The 17897-nt window shown below is 41.1% G+C and overlaps 1 protein-coding gene across 2 annotated transcripts in view; it reads right to left on the bottom strand.

Moving 5' to 3' along the window:
• CENPN (centromere protein N) overlaps nt 1-17897 on the bottom strand; it is a 31692-nt gene that overhangs the window by 6065 nt on the left and 7730 nt on the right. For both annotated transcript variants that reach the window (XM_037816030.1, XM_037816031.1), the window contains exons 3-6: nt 14093-14138; nt 8480-8539; nt 8248-8324; nt 1006-1182 (exon numbers count right to left, since the gene is read on the bottom strand). In XM_037816030.1, coding sequence (XP_037671958.1) covers nt 1006-1182; nt 8248-8324; nt 8480-8539; nt 14093-14138 — 360 coding nt within the window. The remainder of the gene's footprint in view (nt 1-1005; nt 1183-8247; nt 8325-8479; nt 8540-14092; nt 14139-17897) is intronic.

Here is a 17897-nt window from a genome sequence, read left to right as displayed (position 1 = left end):
ATCTGGCTGTAAGTGGATGAATGACCACTATCTATCATGGAGGAGGAGGCCCCAAATGTAAAGAGGTAGAGTTAAGTGTGACAGGGAAATAGAAGTGAGCTGCAGTAGAAATCTTTCTGCCATTTTGGCAAATGACCAAGGAGGTTAACTACCAAGAGTGCAGGAACCCTGGGACCCTATAGGTGGTTCAGCCCATGACACTCGAATGCTTGGTGCTCCACCTGGCTCTACCAAATGTGTGCACTGGAGGGCAGAGCTGCTGTCCTGCAGCCAACTGAAGGGCAGCTCAGGAACCGACTTGGGGTGTTGCTATGGCTGTAAAGGTTGAGAAAAATTGTGGAAGCTGCAGCAGCTGCCAGGCCAATGTAGGGATGGCTTATTTTGCAGAAAGAAATCAGGAAGCCTGTGAGGCCAAAAGCACAAAGAGAAGCAGGCTCTGAACAGAGGCTACATCTTAAGTTAAAGAGTTTTTTTCATGTATGGAACGTGGGGGAACGGTTAGAAAGGAAAACAATGTTCATGAACAGGCAAATTTTGCTGTCATAAAAAAGCAGTGAGGTGTATTCATATGTAACCACATGGAAAGGCTGTTAGGTTTAAAAAGCAAATGACAGAAAACATGTACTGCCCAGTTTCTGTAATAGAACATCTTCCAAAAGGTAAAAGCAAAATTGTTAACAGTAGTTATTTGCGGGGAGTGGGACTGGGGAAAGTTCTTAAAGACAATTTTTTTTATCTTTAGAGAGCTTGGCATGGGTTGAGTTTTTTACATTAAGCATGGATTAATGCAGTCTAGATTAAAAGACAAAAAAGAACAGCTCCAAATCAATGTCTTAAATGCCATATTCGCAGTTGCAGAAAAACATTTTCCACTCCTTATTTTAGGTGATCAAGAATTATATGTGGTATTCTATAGCAAATGTTTCTTGAGCAGTTTAAATCTACATAGACTTTTGAAATCAGGATGATAAAATAATGTTAGAGCTTATAAACTTTGTTCCATACCTGGCCCAGCAGGGGTATATTGTTCTTTATCCTGGAGAAAGAAGTGAAGGCATATGGAGTCTGGGGGTAATACACCACGTAAGTCGCTTTGTACTGGTTTGGTTTTGTGTAATGGGTTCCCCAGGCAATTCGAATCCACACTGCATTCTCCTCAGCATCTCTGAAGCTGACCATCACCTTTTAAAAAAAAAGATTTAAGTTTCCTAATTAAAATCTCGTTGTGGCACTAAAGACAGGTGGTTTTAGGGGTGAAAGACGTCACTGAAATCTTGCACTCAGGTTGCGATCTGGCAGTCTTTTCTCCTATTTTTCCATTACAGTGCTTTGAGGATCTTTGGGAAAATATTTTGCAAAGTAACTGCCTTCTTTGCTAATGCTGCAGCCACTATAATTCATGCCTTGCAAAGTCTTTTGGAAGAACTTTTTTTTGTTTGTTTGTTTAAAGCTACAATCGGGATTTTCAATAATTTCCTGGGCTTGTCCTGAAAAACTATGTTCCTCCTTCTATAAGACTTTATGCACTAAGGCAGCCTTATGAAGAAGATACCTATTTTATAATGAAGTCTTTTCAGCATCTAGGACAGACCTAGTTGCACTATAAAGCTTCGTAGTAAGATTTCTATGTAGGTAATTGGGCTTAAAAGTGTACTAATCCTAATGCTTTCATGCATTTAGCTCAGATATAAAAATTACTCTAAACGGATATTCTACGGTTAAAATACAGAAAATACTTGGTTTCCATCTTATGGGTAAAATAATGGCCTTTGTACATGTTTAAATTTAATTGCCAATTGGTCTGAACTTTAACAGCCTGCTTGTGGATCATCAGCTCACTCGTGATTCACTTCCCCCTTGGAGGAAGGAGGCACTGGAGACAGGCACCCTCTGCCTGCCTGCACCTCTTACTGCCTCCCTCTGGTGTCTTCCTCTATGAAAAGCAGGTGGTTATAGTGGCTGCAGCATTAGCAAAGAAGGCAGTTACTTTGACCTTGCCACTCTTTATCCAGCTGCTTTCCCAAATTCCCGTGTTGTGCCGGACTTGGAATCCTTCCCAGTGTGGGGTATGGAGTTGTCTGACTTTCCTCTGAGCAACACAGCGCTTGGCCTCTGACAGGTGCTCATTGGGCCTCTGTGGCTCCAAAAACGCCTGTAAAATCGAGACTGAATGCAGCATATGGAGGGCACATTTTCACTAGGAGAAAATGATAGCACTCAAAATACTCAGGTGGTCTCTTTACCCTAGAATAAGGGTACTTAAGTGAGGGGTGATGGGGTGGCTTAAAGAGGTCTGTGGTCTCCTTGAATTGGAAACAAAGTTGGGTGTACATGTCTACGTGCACACTTTTTCTGGAGAGAGGTGCCATGTCTCTTATCAGAATTTTCATAAGGGCTTGTGATCCAAAAAAGTTTAAAAATCAGTGGAGTAACGCTGCCCTCCCCCATACGTGGGACCCGACTCCCAGGGTTGTAAATCTCCCTGGCAACGCAGAATATGACTCCCGGGGATGAATCTGGACCCGGCATTGTGGGACTGAGAGTATCTTCTTGACGAAAAGGGGATGAAAAAGTTTCAGTGGCTGAGAGATTTCAAATGGAGTCGAGAGGTCACTCTGGTGTACATTCTTATGCACTATATAGATAACATCTCTTAGGTTTTAATGTATTGGAATAGCTAGAAGTAAATACCTGAAACTACCAAACTCCAACCCAGCAGTCTGGACTCCTGAAGACAATTATATAATAATGTAGATTACAAGGGGTGACAGTGTGATTGTGAAGACCTTATGGATCACACCCCGTTTATCTAGTGTATGGATGAGAAGAAAAATGGGGATAAATGGGGGGGATAATTTGGGTGTTCTTTTTTCGCTTTTATTTTTTATTCTTGTTCTGGTTCTTTCTGATGTAAGGAAAATGTTCAGAGATAGACTTTGGTGATGAACGCATAACTATGTTATCATACTGTGGACAGTTCATTGTATACCATGGATGATTGTGTGGTGTGTGAATGCATGTATCTCAATAAAACTGAATTTAATAATAAAAAAAAAATCAATGGAGTAAGAGAAAGGGTTGTCCACAAGTTACAGTAAAATCCTGAGCCTTTCCAGTGCTCCATCTCACATTCTTGTACTAAAGGAATTACACGGATACCTGACAAGATAGGGCCCAAATAGAGACCTTTATTTTCCTAAGAAACTATCTCAATAAATACCACCCTGCAATGACCCGGGATGAGCATTTTCCACGGAGCTTAGCACAGATTAATATTGCTGAAGCTTTACTAGGTGACTAATCCAGCCAAGAGTCCTAAGTGGTCGGGCTAACATGAGAGCACACTGCTGGTCAGAAAAGCTGCTAACAGCCATAAACTCAGTAAATGGCCATGACCCACAAGCCACTGAACAGATTAGAAAATAATGTAGTATGAGAATCATATGAAACCTGTGACAAACAGAACCCCCACATATTTAACTATATTAATATATTTAACACACTTAATATATTAATATAAATTAATATATTATACTACATGGTATACAGGCATAAGAAAGGAGGATAAAATGTGCTACCCTTTTACAATGAAAACATTTTTTAGTTTGTCTCATCTTACTTGTAAGTTTTCCAAGACCTCTGTATAGTTTTCTAAGACCTGGTAAGATGTGCAGTTACTCCTTTTCCTCTCTCTTTTTGTCTCTCTCTCTCTTTCACACACAAACATAAACACTCCCTCTCTGTCTCAAAGACCCTGGACTGTATCCCCTAAACCAGGCTCTGTTCATCACTCCCCAGTTAGGCTCCCTGTGCCCTCTCACACCAGCCTCTCTGCCCAGTTGGTTCAAGGGCAAGAGTCTTTAACCTGAGGTCCACAGTTGGAATTCAGGGCATCTATGGACTTGGATGGGAAAAAAAAATTACATCTTTATTTGCACTAATTTCTAACTGAAATTTTGCTTCTCTCAAGCAACAAAACAGTCAAACTTGTTGGACCTATGAGTTTATCATCAATAGAAATCCCAGATATTTTATCATATTACAATTGTTGCACAAGTTTCAAAGTATTGTTTATACCCATCACTTTGAAACTAACTGATTTTAGATCTTGTTAAATAATTATTTTGTTAATAAAGAAGCACGTGCATTACTATAGCACAAATTTAGATTATAATATTTTAAAATACTTGGTTTCCTGGTAATTCTATGTATTTTATTTTATATCATTTAAAAACACTATTCTGAAAAGTGGCCCATAAGTGTCACTAGACTGATAAAGGGGTGGTTGGCACAAAAAAAGGTTAACACAACTGTTGTAGAGCAACAGGTAAGTTACTCTTCACTCCTGAGCACTAAGAAGCTGTACTTGGCAAGAATCACAGTCATCAGGCTTTGGGAAAGTGGAGGTTAGCAAGTTGCTAGTTAAGTTACGTGCAGGCAAGTGAACCTGAGCCAGGAGTCCTGGACAAGGAGAGGAAAGGGGCTCAGAAAGGTGGGCCAGCTCTGAGTAGGGGGCAGGGAAGACAGAGAGGACATAGGAGCTGTGCCTTTCGATCCCTATCATCTAAAAACTGCAAGGTACACAGCACATCACTCTGCCAGCCATTCAGCAGGACGGACATGAACAATAAAGACGTTCCTTTGTTCCCCCTAACCTCCCCCATTAGCTTGGCTGGAATTCACTCAAGAGGCAAATACTTTTGATAAATGGCAGTAATAAAAAAAGTATGTAATAACTGAAATACTTGGTCATTAAAGTAGGAGGAAATGAATAAATATAAGATTTTCACTCATTTTCTCCTTCAATGGTGGGGGAAGGAGGCAAGTTCAGAGAACAGGAAGTTCCTGGTGCCTACAAAAGTGGCGGGAGATACCATCAAGCGAGGAAAGGACACTGAAAGGGAAGGACACAGATAAACTTTCAAATAGAGCCAAGAAAGATCTCCAGGAGGTGTTCTTGTTTTGGGTGAAGTAGAATGGGATCGTTGCTGTAAGCGTTTCCTCAAGCTGAGTTTGCCAGTCATGTTCAGCTTCACAAAATGGCCGATTCCAGAAGGGTCCAGACCATATATCCACAACAGCTGTGGAGTGCTGGCCAGGGATTTGGTGCCAGTGAAACTCATTATTTATAAAAAAAAATCATGCTCAAAATTAAGATGGGACTCTCTTTAATTCCTGAAAAGTTCATGATAATTTCATAGTAAGAATATTTTCCAAATAATATGATCCAATATAACTGCTTAGGAATAAGGAAGAAAAATGCTTATTCACAAAAGAGGAAACAAAAAAGGAGAGACCTATCTTCTTTTGGCTTGCAATTGAATTAATTTATAGATTAAATGGGTCTCCATTCAAAATGCTGAAGACTTTTTGATTTGTTTTATAAACCTGATAAAAAGATCCTAAGATTCATCAGAAGAATAGTCAGGGCATTTTTGATAAAGAAGAGTAACTGGGGGGGTGGGGGTGGGGATGGGGTCAACTTCCCTTAATGGGCATTACGATTATTTTTAAAACTACACTGATGAAAGGAATCAGGAATTTGCAAAGAATGTACCAAACTCATTTTGTCCCTGGTAGATTGTTGGACATAGCCTCTATGTCAGTGGGGAGCATTATGGCTGGATTCTGCCTTCAGGGAGCTTACAGACTGGGGAGGAAGATGGACAGTGAAAGCAGAAAATGTGATAAGTACTGTTACAGGAGGAGAGAGAGATAGGAGCTCAAAAAAGGGTCCAGGAAGGACTCTCTGAGGACGTACAATTTCAGCAGAGGTCCAAAGAACAGGTAGGAATGAGCTGTGCAGAAGCCAGGGCTGGTAGAGTTTGTTCCAAGGAGAGGAAATGGCCTAGATTACAAGAGCAAAGCAAGTTTGAGACCTCAAGGAAGTTGAGTGTAGTTTGGCTGGAGTGTAGAGTACAGATGAGATCGAAGGGGCAGGCCGTGCATCACAGAGGGCATGAGAAGAAACAGATCAACGAGTGGAATGCAGGCTCCAGCAGTAAACCCAGATTCTGAAGAATCCAAGGATGGTATGCCAGTGGACAGAGCTGAATTTGCCAACAAATGGTGTTAGCCCTTTGAAAAAGAAATGGTAAACTAAGCTATATCCCCACCTCCCTTCTTCCTTCCACCAAAGCAAATTCCTATAGCTTATCCTCATTAAAGGAGGAAAGCTGAGTGCAGAACCTTGTGGGATGCTCCAGCAAAGGGCAGAGTTAGTCATGGAGACAATAAAGGAGCAGTTTAGCATGGGCAGACGACAATGAGGAGAGGACAAAGAATCAGGAATGAGGGAGCCATCAACTGCCAGTTGTGTAACCTTCTTGAACACAAGAAGTGAACATTGTGCATCTTCTAATCCCCAGCATTTTGGCACATGGCCAAGAGTTGAGATGTGTAGATGGCCTCTGGAGCCCCCCTGCCTGGGTTTAAAGCCTGGCTCTGCTGTTTACCAGCTGTGACCTAATGAGCTTCATTCTGAGGAAGCAATGAGTTGGTAGTCGTAACGTGCTTAGAATAGGACCTGGCATATACAGGTATTTGCAATTGGCATTGCTGTTGAAAGAAAAGCCCATGGGATTTTGTGAGAAAAAAATACCACTGGTCCCTTGAACAGTGGTTCTCAAACTTGATGGTGCAGCAGCATCACCTGGAGGGCTTGTAAAGCCAGACTGCAGGGTCCACTCCTAGAATGTCTGATTCATTAGGTCTGGGACAGGCCTGGGAATTTGCATTTCTAAGAAGTTCTCAGATGATGCTGTGGTGAGGGCAATAGCTAGAATGCAAGGGTTTTAAACATGAAGCCAGCAAAGATGTACAACCCCTTCTAAAGATTTTGGGTGGAGGTCTTCCCTGTCCTTCTGAACCAATGGAGAAATAAGGCAAAAGAGCTGGCAGACAGAGGCCAACATATAACTTATATTACCAAGGAACTGGTGACTATGGCTTATAGCTCCAGGCAAATGGCCCCCTAAGATGAAACCCAGAGTCAGGCAGAGACCCATCAGTTACTGCCAAACTGCCTCTGGCAGCCTCCCTTGAGGGGCAGAGCCTCCCTGCAGGCAGCTGCTCTCAATCAGGCTAAGTCAGTGCTCCCACCTGAAACAGGTAAAGGGGGGTGGGCGAAGAGGGGCCAGATGTTATGTCATTGGGACTTCCTCCACAAGAGGAAACATCAGGAGCAAGAAATAAGTATTTCCCCTAAGAGCCCTGTGGTAAAAAGAACAGGGCTTAAGGATGAGCATGGGATGGATATGCTTTAATTGAGACTTTTTGTTTAATTTACTGCATGTTTACTGTGATAGCAGTAGAAAAAGAGATTAGGAATATGAAAGAGAATAGAGACAAAGCAGGTCCTACGAGGATGTAGGAGATGGATTCCAAAAAGCACACATAGAAGGGTCAGTATAAGAAAGGAGACGAGAATAAATAGCAGGTTTGGCAGAAGTTACAGAAAAAGGTTGAGATAAAGAGATGGAAAGACAGGTCGAGGAGTTTTTGTATGAACAGAGACGGGACAGTGATTCTAGAGAGGACAGCCGTAGCACGGTGGATGTGACAAAGATGCTTTTAGCTTGTCTTCATGTGCAAGGAAGGTGAAGGCAGACCAAGGTGGAGAGGATGAAGTTGGGGAGGCTGTTAGAAAGAAAGCCTCCACCGAGGGAAACATGACAGGGGGATGCTGAGGAAAAGGAGTGGAAGCAGAAGACTCGGAGGATGCTTGTGGCTCCCCGGCTGATAGGGTGGCTGCTAGCCTCGTGTGGCTATTTAAGTTTATAACATTTAATAATGGACTAAAGTTAACAGTACAGTTATAAAAATGTGCTTTCATCAGTTGCAGCCAACATACCACACTAATGTCAGGTGTCAACAATAGGGTGGTAATGAGAACCCTATATTTTATGTATGATTTTTCTGTAAACCCATGACTGCTCTAAAAAAAAAGTTATACAAAATTAAAAATTCAGTTCCTCAGTCACACTAGCCACATTTCAAGTGCTGGAGAGCCACACATGGCTACTGGCCAGCCTACTGGACAGCACTGCTCTTGAGAAAGAAGCATCCCTGAATTGAGAGGTGAGCGGGAGGAAAGTTTTCACAATCATACGGTCTATCTCTGATATGGAGTAGAATAGTATGGAATATTACTAATTGAATTTCTGACAAATTAAAAAAGAAGATAATTTTTAAGTGCACAGGTATGCAATTAAATTTAATAGAAATTCAGATGAATTTTATTCTTACGTTTTTTAATGCTCTCTGAAGAATCTTCTTAAATGAACTTTTAAATTGTTTCATATCAAAAAGGTCAATGTCTTCACCTATCAAGATGAAAAGAAAAATCAAGGGAGGTACAGCATCTTTAATAAATACATTTGCAAAGAACCCTGAAGTTTAGCATTTTGTGTAACCTCAAAGAGCAATAATGATCAAATCACACCACTGCAAATGTTCAGTTTAAAATGGAAAATATTACCTTGTCCTTTACTCATGTGAAACACATCCCAAATTTTCTGGTGCCGGTGAGCCTGAGTATCTGAGAGAGGGAGGAACAGCTTATTACTTAATATTATATCATAGAACTTTGACGAAAGGTGAAATAATTTCAATAATGTGAAACTAATAATGGAGAAAATCTTAGTAATTCACAAATCAGGTTATGCAAATTTTTATTCAAAATATAAATTTTACATGGATTAAATTTATTTCAGAGAAATAAATCATAAAGAATTTCTTAATGCAACCAACCTCACTAATAAATTACAGTTTCAGCATTTATTTTTAGTTTAGTCAGACCATTCTGTTTCCACGCAGGTCTGCTCTAAAAGAATACCACATTTATCCAGCATGACAGAATAATGTGCTTTCCTCAGCATCTAGCACATGGCCTTGAACATAGCGGGCCTCCAATAAACACACGGAAATAAGCAGAGCCCTACTTTCCTGCGTATAGGGAATGTAACTGAACTTTTCCTTGAAGGTGCAGCCATCACTCTCAGGCGTGAACTGTGTCCCCTCCAGCTGCCACTCTACTTCATGGAGAGTTACTAACTCATCGTTGCTAGTTCCTCCCCTCCCAGTCTCTTTCCACCCACTCTAATGTCATTAGAATTGCTTTTGTCAAGGTCACCAATGATCTCGACATTGCCAGTTCTCCATCCTTCTTCCTGACCTCTCAGCAGCAGCTTTTCACAGAGTTCACTCATTCATTCATTGAACAAATACTTATTAGATACTATATATATGCCAGCATCGTCCTAGCCACTTGGGAAACATCAGTGATTAAAAGAAGCAAAGATCTCTGTTCTCAGAAGTTATACTCTAGCAGGCAGCAGAAAATAACAAACAATAAATAAATACCATTCATTTGAAAGTTTGATAGTGTGGAAGAAGGCAATGGGCACTATGGAAAATGTAGAGCAAGGTTAGGGGAACTGGGAGTGTGAGGGCATGGCCAGGTTGCGGTAGACTCATTGAGAAGGGATATTTGAGCAAAGGACTGAAGGAGGCGAGGAGTGAGCCAAATGGATACCTGGGGGAAGAGGGTCCCAGGCAGAGGGACAGCTAGGGCAGGGCATGTAAGTTTGAGATTGCCAGGAAGTTGGGGAGCAGCAAGGCCCCTGCTGATCTCTACCTCTGCCTTGAAATACTTTTTTCACTTGACCTTGAGGTCCAATGCTGTTTTTTTCTCCTGGTTTTCCTCCTATATTATTTGCCATTTCCATTCTTCTCTCCTGATTTTCTACAACTTCTAAATGTAGGCGTGTCCAGGACTCAGTTCTCAGCCCTCTGCTCCATTTATTCTCACTCCCTACATTGGCTCATCAGGTCCTAGGGCTTTAAATCCAACTGTCCACCAAGGACCCCCTAACATATTCCTCCAACCCTGCCTGTACCCCAGAACCCCAGACTTGTATGTTCAACTGTCTGCTCACCATAACAGTGTCCAAGAGGCACTGAACATGCTTGAAATGCATCTTGACTACTAACTCCCTGTGATAGTTAGGTTCATGTGTCAACTTGGCCAGGTGATGGTACCCAGGTGTCTGGTCAAGCAAGCACTGGCCTAATCGTTACTGCAAGGACATTTGTGGCTGGTTAATAAACCAGAAGGCTGGTTTATTAAATCAGCAGTCAATTGGCTACAGCTGTGACTGATTATATCAACAAAGGGTATGTCTTTCACAATGAGAGAATGCAGTCAGCTGGATTTAATCCAATCAGTTGAAGATTTGTGAGCGAGACAGAGGATGGTCACTTCTTCAGCTAGCCAGCAAAGCATTTCCCAAGGAGTTCATCATACACTTTCATTGGAGTTGCCACTTTGCTGCCTGAGGAGTTCATCGAACATCTTCATTGGAGTTGCCGGTTTGCTGCCTGCCCTACAGAATTTGGACACATGCATACCCAGTTGCATGAGACACTTTTATAAAATCTTATATTTAGATATCTCTTGTTGATTCTGTTTCTCTAGAAAACCCTAATTAATACACTCCCCTTTCCCACTCTGTCTTGCCCTCATCCCAGTGTACACCTTCTCAGTAAACAGCACTGCAATTCATCACCTGCTCAGGCCAAAGACTCCTGCTGCCCTCATATCCTACATCTAATCTGTCAAAAAGTCCTTTTGGATCTCCCTGCAAAATCTAACCTACACTTCTACTGCCTGAAGCCAAGCCACCCTGCTCTCTTGCCAAATACCATGGCACGCCAAAGTGGCCTGGCAGCTCACATTTTCACTCTCCCTAGGGTCTCTTCATCACACAGCAAGCAGAGTAAGTTTTAGAATATGAAAGAGATAGATCATATCATTCCCCCACTCAAAACTCCAGTGGCTTTTCATTCCACACAGAGCACAAACCCAACTCCTTGCCATGCCCGTCAAGGCCCAACATGGTTTAGCCCCTGCCTCTCTGTCCTAGGTTGGGTTCTCGGTGAAGCAGCTGCTGAGACAGAAATGCAAAAGGTGCATGGGGGAGTGTCCCTGGGAAAGGAAAATAGGCAGAGGCAGGATTGGGTAGGGGAGCCGTCGGCCTGTAGTGCAGACCTGACCTTGGCAGCCCAACAGGGAGCTCTGAGGCCAAGACTTCCCGTTAGGGGGGCCCCAGGTTGGGCACAAATGGGCTAAGTCCATACACAGGCCTCGTGCAGTACCTGGCTGGGGCCCGCCTGAGAACAGCGGCCCCTGCAATGTGACCACTGCCTTGCTCAGTTGTTGGGTGGGGGGGCTGCCTAAGAAGGCATTGACTTCGGCTGGAAAACTGAGGTGGGCATTGAAGGTGCCAACAGCTGACAGTGGCAAGTCCTTCTTGCAGGGGGCCCTCAACAGTGTGCCTCTGTGTCTGCGTACCCTCTCCTTCTGCCTACTCCACTCAGGCCACACTGGCTCTTCCCTGAACACTCCAAGTTCATCTCCACTTCAGCAGTTTGGACTGGCTGCTCCCTTTCCCTGGAACACTCTTCTGCTAGCTAGTTGCACACCCAATTCCCTCACCTCACTCTGGTCTCTATTAAAATGCCACCTACTCAAGAGTGGCCTATTCTGATGACCCTACCCAAAATAACCCCCTCTACTCTGCTTTAGTTTTCTTCAGAACACTTATCACTACGTTATATTTATGTGTTCATTTGTTTGTTGCTTGTTTTTCCAACTAGAATCTCATGGCAATTTAAGGACCTTGTCTAGTTCACTGTCATATTCTCAGAGACTACCTAGCATAAAGCAAGCACTTGGTACATATTCAATGAATGAATGAATAAATATATGATATAGAAGACATCCTTCAGGAGTTAGAACTCAAGAGTATCTTGTAGTATAAAGGGACTTTGGAAGTGAGCTATTCCGGCCGTCCTGGCTTATAACTGTGTTTCTGCACTGACTCCTTTGGACCTAGGAACATGGTACCGTACACCCCACAAAGAGGGGCTGTTGTTCCCAACTCTCAAGGGTACCAACTTGCCATTTTTGTTATTTATTACTTTTTCTATCTTTCCTTAGGCTAAGTAATTCTTTTCCTTTTTCTTTTTTGCTTTTCCCCTTTCCCACATTTATGGCAATGGGTATGACAATTCTTAATTAATTAACTGGTTTTGCTTAAAGCAGGTATAAACAGGCAGTGTTGATGTCTGCCCAAGAGATTGCATTCAACGGTTTTCTTTTTTGTTTTTTGCTGGTAGCTTCTTCCTTAGTTGTTTCAAAGAGTTCAGATGTCTGCTAATTAATCTCTGAAAAAGGGTAGTACAATAATAATAGGATTTAAAAATTTTTATTGTTATTCTATTAAACCTCATTTTCCAAAAGTTTATGAAATAAATGGCAAGGACTTAATATAAGTGGAGACATTTATTACTTCAAGTTGAACATGCCCTAGAGTAATCGATGATCTTTGTGACAAACTTGGTTGACCTCCAGTGTTCCAGGTCTCAGCAAGTGGTTCCACTTTCTTCTAGTTGCACGTGCCAGGTGCTTGGAGTTACCTGTGCTGTGTCCCACTCACTCACCCCCATGACCGCACCGTGTGAAGTCCTGTCAATTAGTAGTTATATTTCGTGACCCCACCCACTTCTCTCTCTCTGGTCTCTGCACTGTAATCAGTGATCTTTCAAGAAACAGAAACCTAATTATGTTTCTTTCCTGCTCATTATCTTTCCAAGACTGCACTAGTCTTAGAATAAAGATTGAAATCCTTCAAGTCTCTGTATGATGGCTCCCCTCACCCCCAGCCCTTGCACCTCATGTCACTGGGCCTTCTTCCTCCATCACGAAACTTCCATCGCCTAGCCTTCTCTCAGCTCCTGGCCATACTCTGTCCCATCAGAGACTTCAGACTGCTATGCCCTTTGCCCCTCATGCTCCTTAACCTCCCTTCTCCTTTTTGCCTAGTCAATGCCAACTCATCCATCAAATGTCAGCTCAAGTACATTTCCTCAAGGAAGTCTTTCCTAACCCCAGAGTAAAGCAGGTCCCACTATGTTCTCATAGACCCCGCTCTATGTTTGTCCTTCATAGCTCTTTTTACAATGCGCAAGAATGCATTTGTATGATTAATTAACCTGTCTCTTTGATTAGACTGGGGTCTCTCGGAGTGGTTTCGAAGCCATCTCTGTTTGTTTACCAGTGCCTAGCATACTGTCTGGCACATGTAGGGGCTTAATGCCCATAAAATGAATGCATGAGAAATGGTAACTGTGTAGAGCCACCCTTCATGATCTAAATTTGACCTGATCACTGAAAATTAGACAAACTAAGCCAGAAGCATAGGCTCTAAAGAAATTTAGCTATGTCTTAGTTGGAACAAAGTATTAATAAAGATGATTTTTTTTACACTTCCAGGCCATACAAAGCAGTTAATATGATAACTTTTAATTTATATTGTTTAGTAAATACGAGGCCCTGTTCTAAGGACTCCTGTACTCTCACGGTTCCTGTACTCCAATTTAATCCTCACCATAACCATATGAGGTATTATCATTATTATCCACATTTGCCAAATGATAATACCAAGGCACAGAGAGATGTTACCACCTTCACCAGAACTCAGGGAGAGGCAATGAGGAAGCCAAGATGTGAACCCAAGAAATGTGGCCCTGGGGCCTGGGTTCTTAGCCCCTACACCAGGTTGTCTCCTCAAGAAAAGACAGATATCCAGAAAAAATACAGAGAGAACTAGGACATAAAGGAAAAAAAGCAAAGAAACAGAAGGGAGGAGAAGTGATAAGCTACCCTGCAATAAGAACAAATTCTCAGAAATATATTTTCAAACTCTGTAATTGCAATTAACAATAAAACCCAACAAATTTTTATTATGTGCATATTACATGCAAGTTACTGTGCTAGGAGCTTTTCAAGCACTATCTCATTTAACCCTCCCAGCAATTCTGCCAAGTAGGGACTATTAGGATCTCCACTTCACTTAGGAAAGAGGCTTAGAAAGGTAGAGTTACTTGACAAAGAACTCAAGGCTGGGGAGTGACAGAGCTGGGATTTGAGACCAAGTCTCCTTGACTCTAGAATTTGAGCCTTACGTATTCCATACAAAATTGACTCTGATGAAACAGATTGGTTAAGTGTAAAATCACCAAAACTTACAAATGATGTCTAAAAGGGCTGCATCATTGACAGTTGCATGCTTCTCCTGAAAGAGAGGATAAATTATTTTGTACATATGGTGATAGGTTTGATTCTATCCTATTTGAAGCACAACTTAGGATTTAGAACAGACTATAAGCATCCTCTCAATTCTGTACTGACACTGACCCTCTCTCCAATGCACTTTCCCCTGTTAACCAACAAATGTACCTTCTGATTCATGTCTGAATACAGGTGCTCACAACTCTTCTCCCAATTTACTCCACATTTATCACCTTAACTTCTGGTTTTTCTTTGTTTTTTAGTTTTTTGTTTTTTTTTTAAATTTTAATTGAAGTAGAATTGACATACCATAAATTGCACATATCTAAAGTGTGCAGTTTGGGAAGTTTCAGCATTTGACTATAACCTGTGAAACCATCACCACAGTCAAGGCAACGAATGTATCCATCAATCCCCCAAATTTCCTTGTGTCCCTTTCTAATCCTTCCCTCGAATGCCTCTTCCTTCCACCCTCTCGTCTTAGGAAACCACTGATCTGCTGTCACTGTAGATTTGTTTGCATTTTCTAGAGTTTGATATGACTGTTATCATAAGAATATACAGTTGTCCCTTCCACATCATGGGGGTTAGGGGTGCTGTGCCCTTGTGATATGGAAAATCCGTGTAAAATTTTTTTGGCCCTCCCTTCATACCAGAGAAGTCTGAATTTTTTCTTTTTCTTTTATGGGGTATTTACAGTACCTTATTGTACATTTTGGGTTAAGGACTTGTGTTCCTTCACTTTCAAGAGGCAGCACATGAACAGGAAAATCAAGACTTTTTTTGGTAAAGTAAAGCCTTGTTGCTAGGATGGACTGGAAACAGTGTCCGGCCATTTCTAAGCGATGCCTGAAAAACACTGTCACCAATGGTTGCCAGGGGGCAGCACTCCCAGCCGCCACTGGGTCCACCTCCAGCAGCAGCTGCTAGAAGGCAGAAAGACCTGGAAGGCACCAAGGCCACCAAGGTAATACCGCTGGCCAGGTCGCTCCTGAGGGCCTTCTCCATTCCTTCAGAGGAGAGCAGTGGGGTCCCAGAGGAGGAGAGGACTGGGGGTGTGTTTGGGGGACAGGGGAAGGTGCACCTGGGAGAGTCTTCACACAGCATCAGGAAAGGCCAGACTACACCAAATAATGGTATCCCACTGCCTTTCTGAGTTTCTAAACTTTTTCAGTGTCGTCTACTGGCCTCCACATGTTGTCGGTGGCTTCCGCAAAACTCCCCCAAATTCTGATTTAATTTCTTATGCTGACCTCCGATATATCAAAACCACGATGGGGAAAATTGCAATGTGGAAGGGATAACTGTACCATTTTTTGCTTAGCTTATTTTATTCTGCATAATTATTTTGATATTCATCCATGTTTTTGCATCTATCAAGTTCATTCCCTTTTATTGGTAAACAGTATTCCATTGTATAGCTACATCATAATCTGTTTATCCATTTATCAGTTGATGGACATTTGGGTTGTTTCCAGCTTTTGGCTATTACGAATAATGTGGCTTTGGACATTCCTGTTCACATCTTTATGTGGGCATTTTTCATTTCTCTTGGGTATACATCTAGGAGTGGAATGGCAGAGTCATATGTTAACTATAAATTTACTGCTTAAAGAAACTGCCAAGCTGATTTCCAAAGTGGTGCTATCATTTTACATTCCCACCAGCAGTGAATATGTGAGTTCCAGTTCCTCCACATCCCAGACTTCGGCATTTTAGCCATTCTAATAAGTGTGTTGGAGTGTTTTATTGTAGTTTTAATTTGCATTTTCCTAATGACTAATGATCTGAGCATCTTTTTTCATGTGCTTATTTGCCCTCCATGTACCTTATTTGAAAAAATGTGTTCAAAGCTTTTGCCCACTTTTTTTTATTGGGTTGTTTTCTTATTATTGAGCATGAGAGTTCTTTGTTACTCTAGATACAAATCCTTCATCAGAGAAATGATTTGGAAATAGTTTCTACCAGTCTGTGGCTTGTCTTTTTGTTCTCTAAACAGTGTCTTTTGAGAGAAGTTATTAATTTTGATCAAGTCCAATCTATCAACTTTTTCTTCTTTTATGGATGATGTTTTTGGTGTTGTTAAGGAATCTTTGCTTAGCCCAAGGTCACAAAGATTTTCTACTTTGTTTTCTTCTGCATGTTTTACAGCTTTAGGTATTCCATTTGAATCTTGGATACATTTTGAGTTGATTTTTGTATATGGTGGGAGGAATGGATGGAATTTCCTTATTTTTGTTTGTTTGGCATAAGGGTATGCATCCAATTGGTGCAACACAATTTGTTGAAATGGCTATCCTTTCTCCACTGAATTACTCCTGGTAACTTTGTAAAAAACTAGTTAATCATAAGTATGTGTCTATTTCTAGACTCTATTCTGTTGCTTTGTCTGTTTTTATGCTAATGTCACACAGTCTTGATTACTCTAGCTTTATAATTTCATCTTGACTTCAGGATAATTGGAGAGCTCACTTAATTCTCCAGCTATGATGTTTTTCAACTTGTTTTACCTATTCTCGGTCCTTTGCATTTATATATGAATCCCAGAATTATCTTGTTAATTTCTACAAAAAATCCTGCTGTGGTTTTGATTGGAATTGCACTGAATCCACAGATCAATCTGGGGGAGACTTAACAATATTGAGCCTTCTGACCCATGAACACAATGTATCTCTCCATTTATTTAGTTTTCTATAATTTCTCAATAGAGCTTTTTGTTTTTTAATTCATTTTTATTGAGATATATTCACATACCATACAGTCATCCACAGTGTGTACAATCAGTTGTTCACAGTACCATTATATATTTGTGCATTCATCACCACAATTTTTGAACATTTTCATTACTACACACACAAAAGAATAAGAATAAAAGTTAAAGTAAAAAAGAACACCCAAAACATCCCATACCCCCATCTCTCCCTATCATTCATTTACTTTTTGTCCTCATTTTTCTATTTATCTGTCCATATACTGTATAAAGGGAGTGGGAGCCATAAAGTTTTCACCATCACAGGGTCACACAGTGTAAGCTATTTAGTTATACGATCATCTTCAAGAATCAAGGCTACTGGGTTGCAGTTCAACAGTTTCAGGTATTTCCTTCTAGCTTTTCCAGTACACTAAAAACTAAAAAGGGATATCTATATAATGCATAAGAATAACCTCCAGAATGACCTCTTGACTCTATTTGAGATCTCTCAGCCACTGAAACTTTGTTTCCTTTCTCTTTCCCCTTTTGGTTCAAGAAGGCTATCTCAATCCCATTATGCTAGGGCCAATCTCTTAGTGTAGTTTTATGGGTTCAGTGTACAGGTCTTACACATCATTTGTCAGATTTATCACATTTCCTACTTTTTGATGTTGTAAATTTTTTTAAAATTTCAATTTCTGACTATTTGTTGCTTGTATATAGAAATACAATTGAGTTTTATATATTGATCTTGAATTCTACAACCTTGTTAAACTCACCTTATTAGTTATAGTAGCTTTTTTGGGGGGGGGTAAATTCCATCAGATTTTCTACATGGACAATTATGTTATCTAGGAATAAAGGCTTTTATGAAAGAAATAAAAGTTTTATTTCTTCCTTTCTGATCTAGATGGCTTTTATTTCTTTATCTTGCCTGAGTGCACTGGCAAGAACTTCTGGTACAATGTTGAATAGAAGCAGTTAGACAGATATTCTTACCTTGTCCCTGACCTTAGAAGAAAAGCATTCAGTCTTTCACCACTAGGCAGGCTTTTTGCAGATGCCCTTTAT

This window comes from Choloepus didactylus, chromosome 22 (assembly GCF_015220235.1).
Source record: "Choloepus didactylus isolate mChoDid1 chromosome 22, mChoDid1.pri, whole genome shotgun sequence".
In the NCBI taxonomy this organism is placed as follows: Eukaryota; Metazoa; Chordata; class Mammalia; order Pilosa; family Megalonychidae; genus Choloepus; species Choloepus didactylus.
This window is presented reverse-complemented; position numbering and strand designations above follow the sequence as displayed.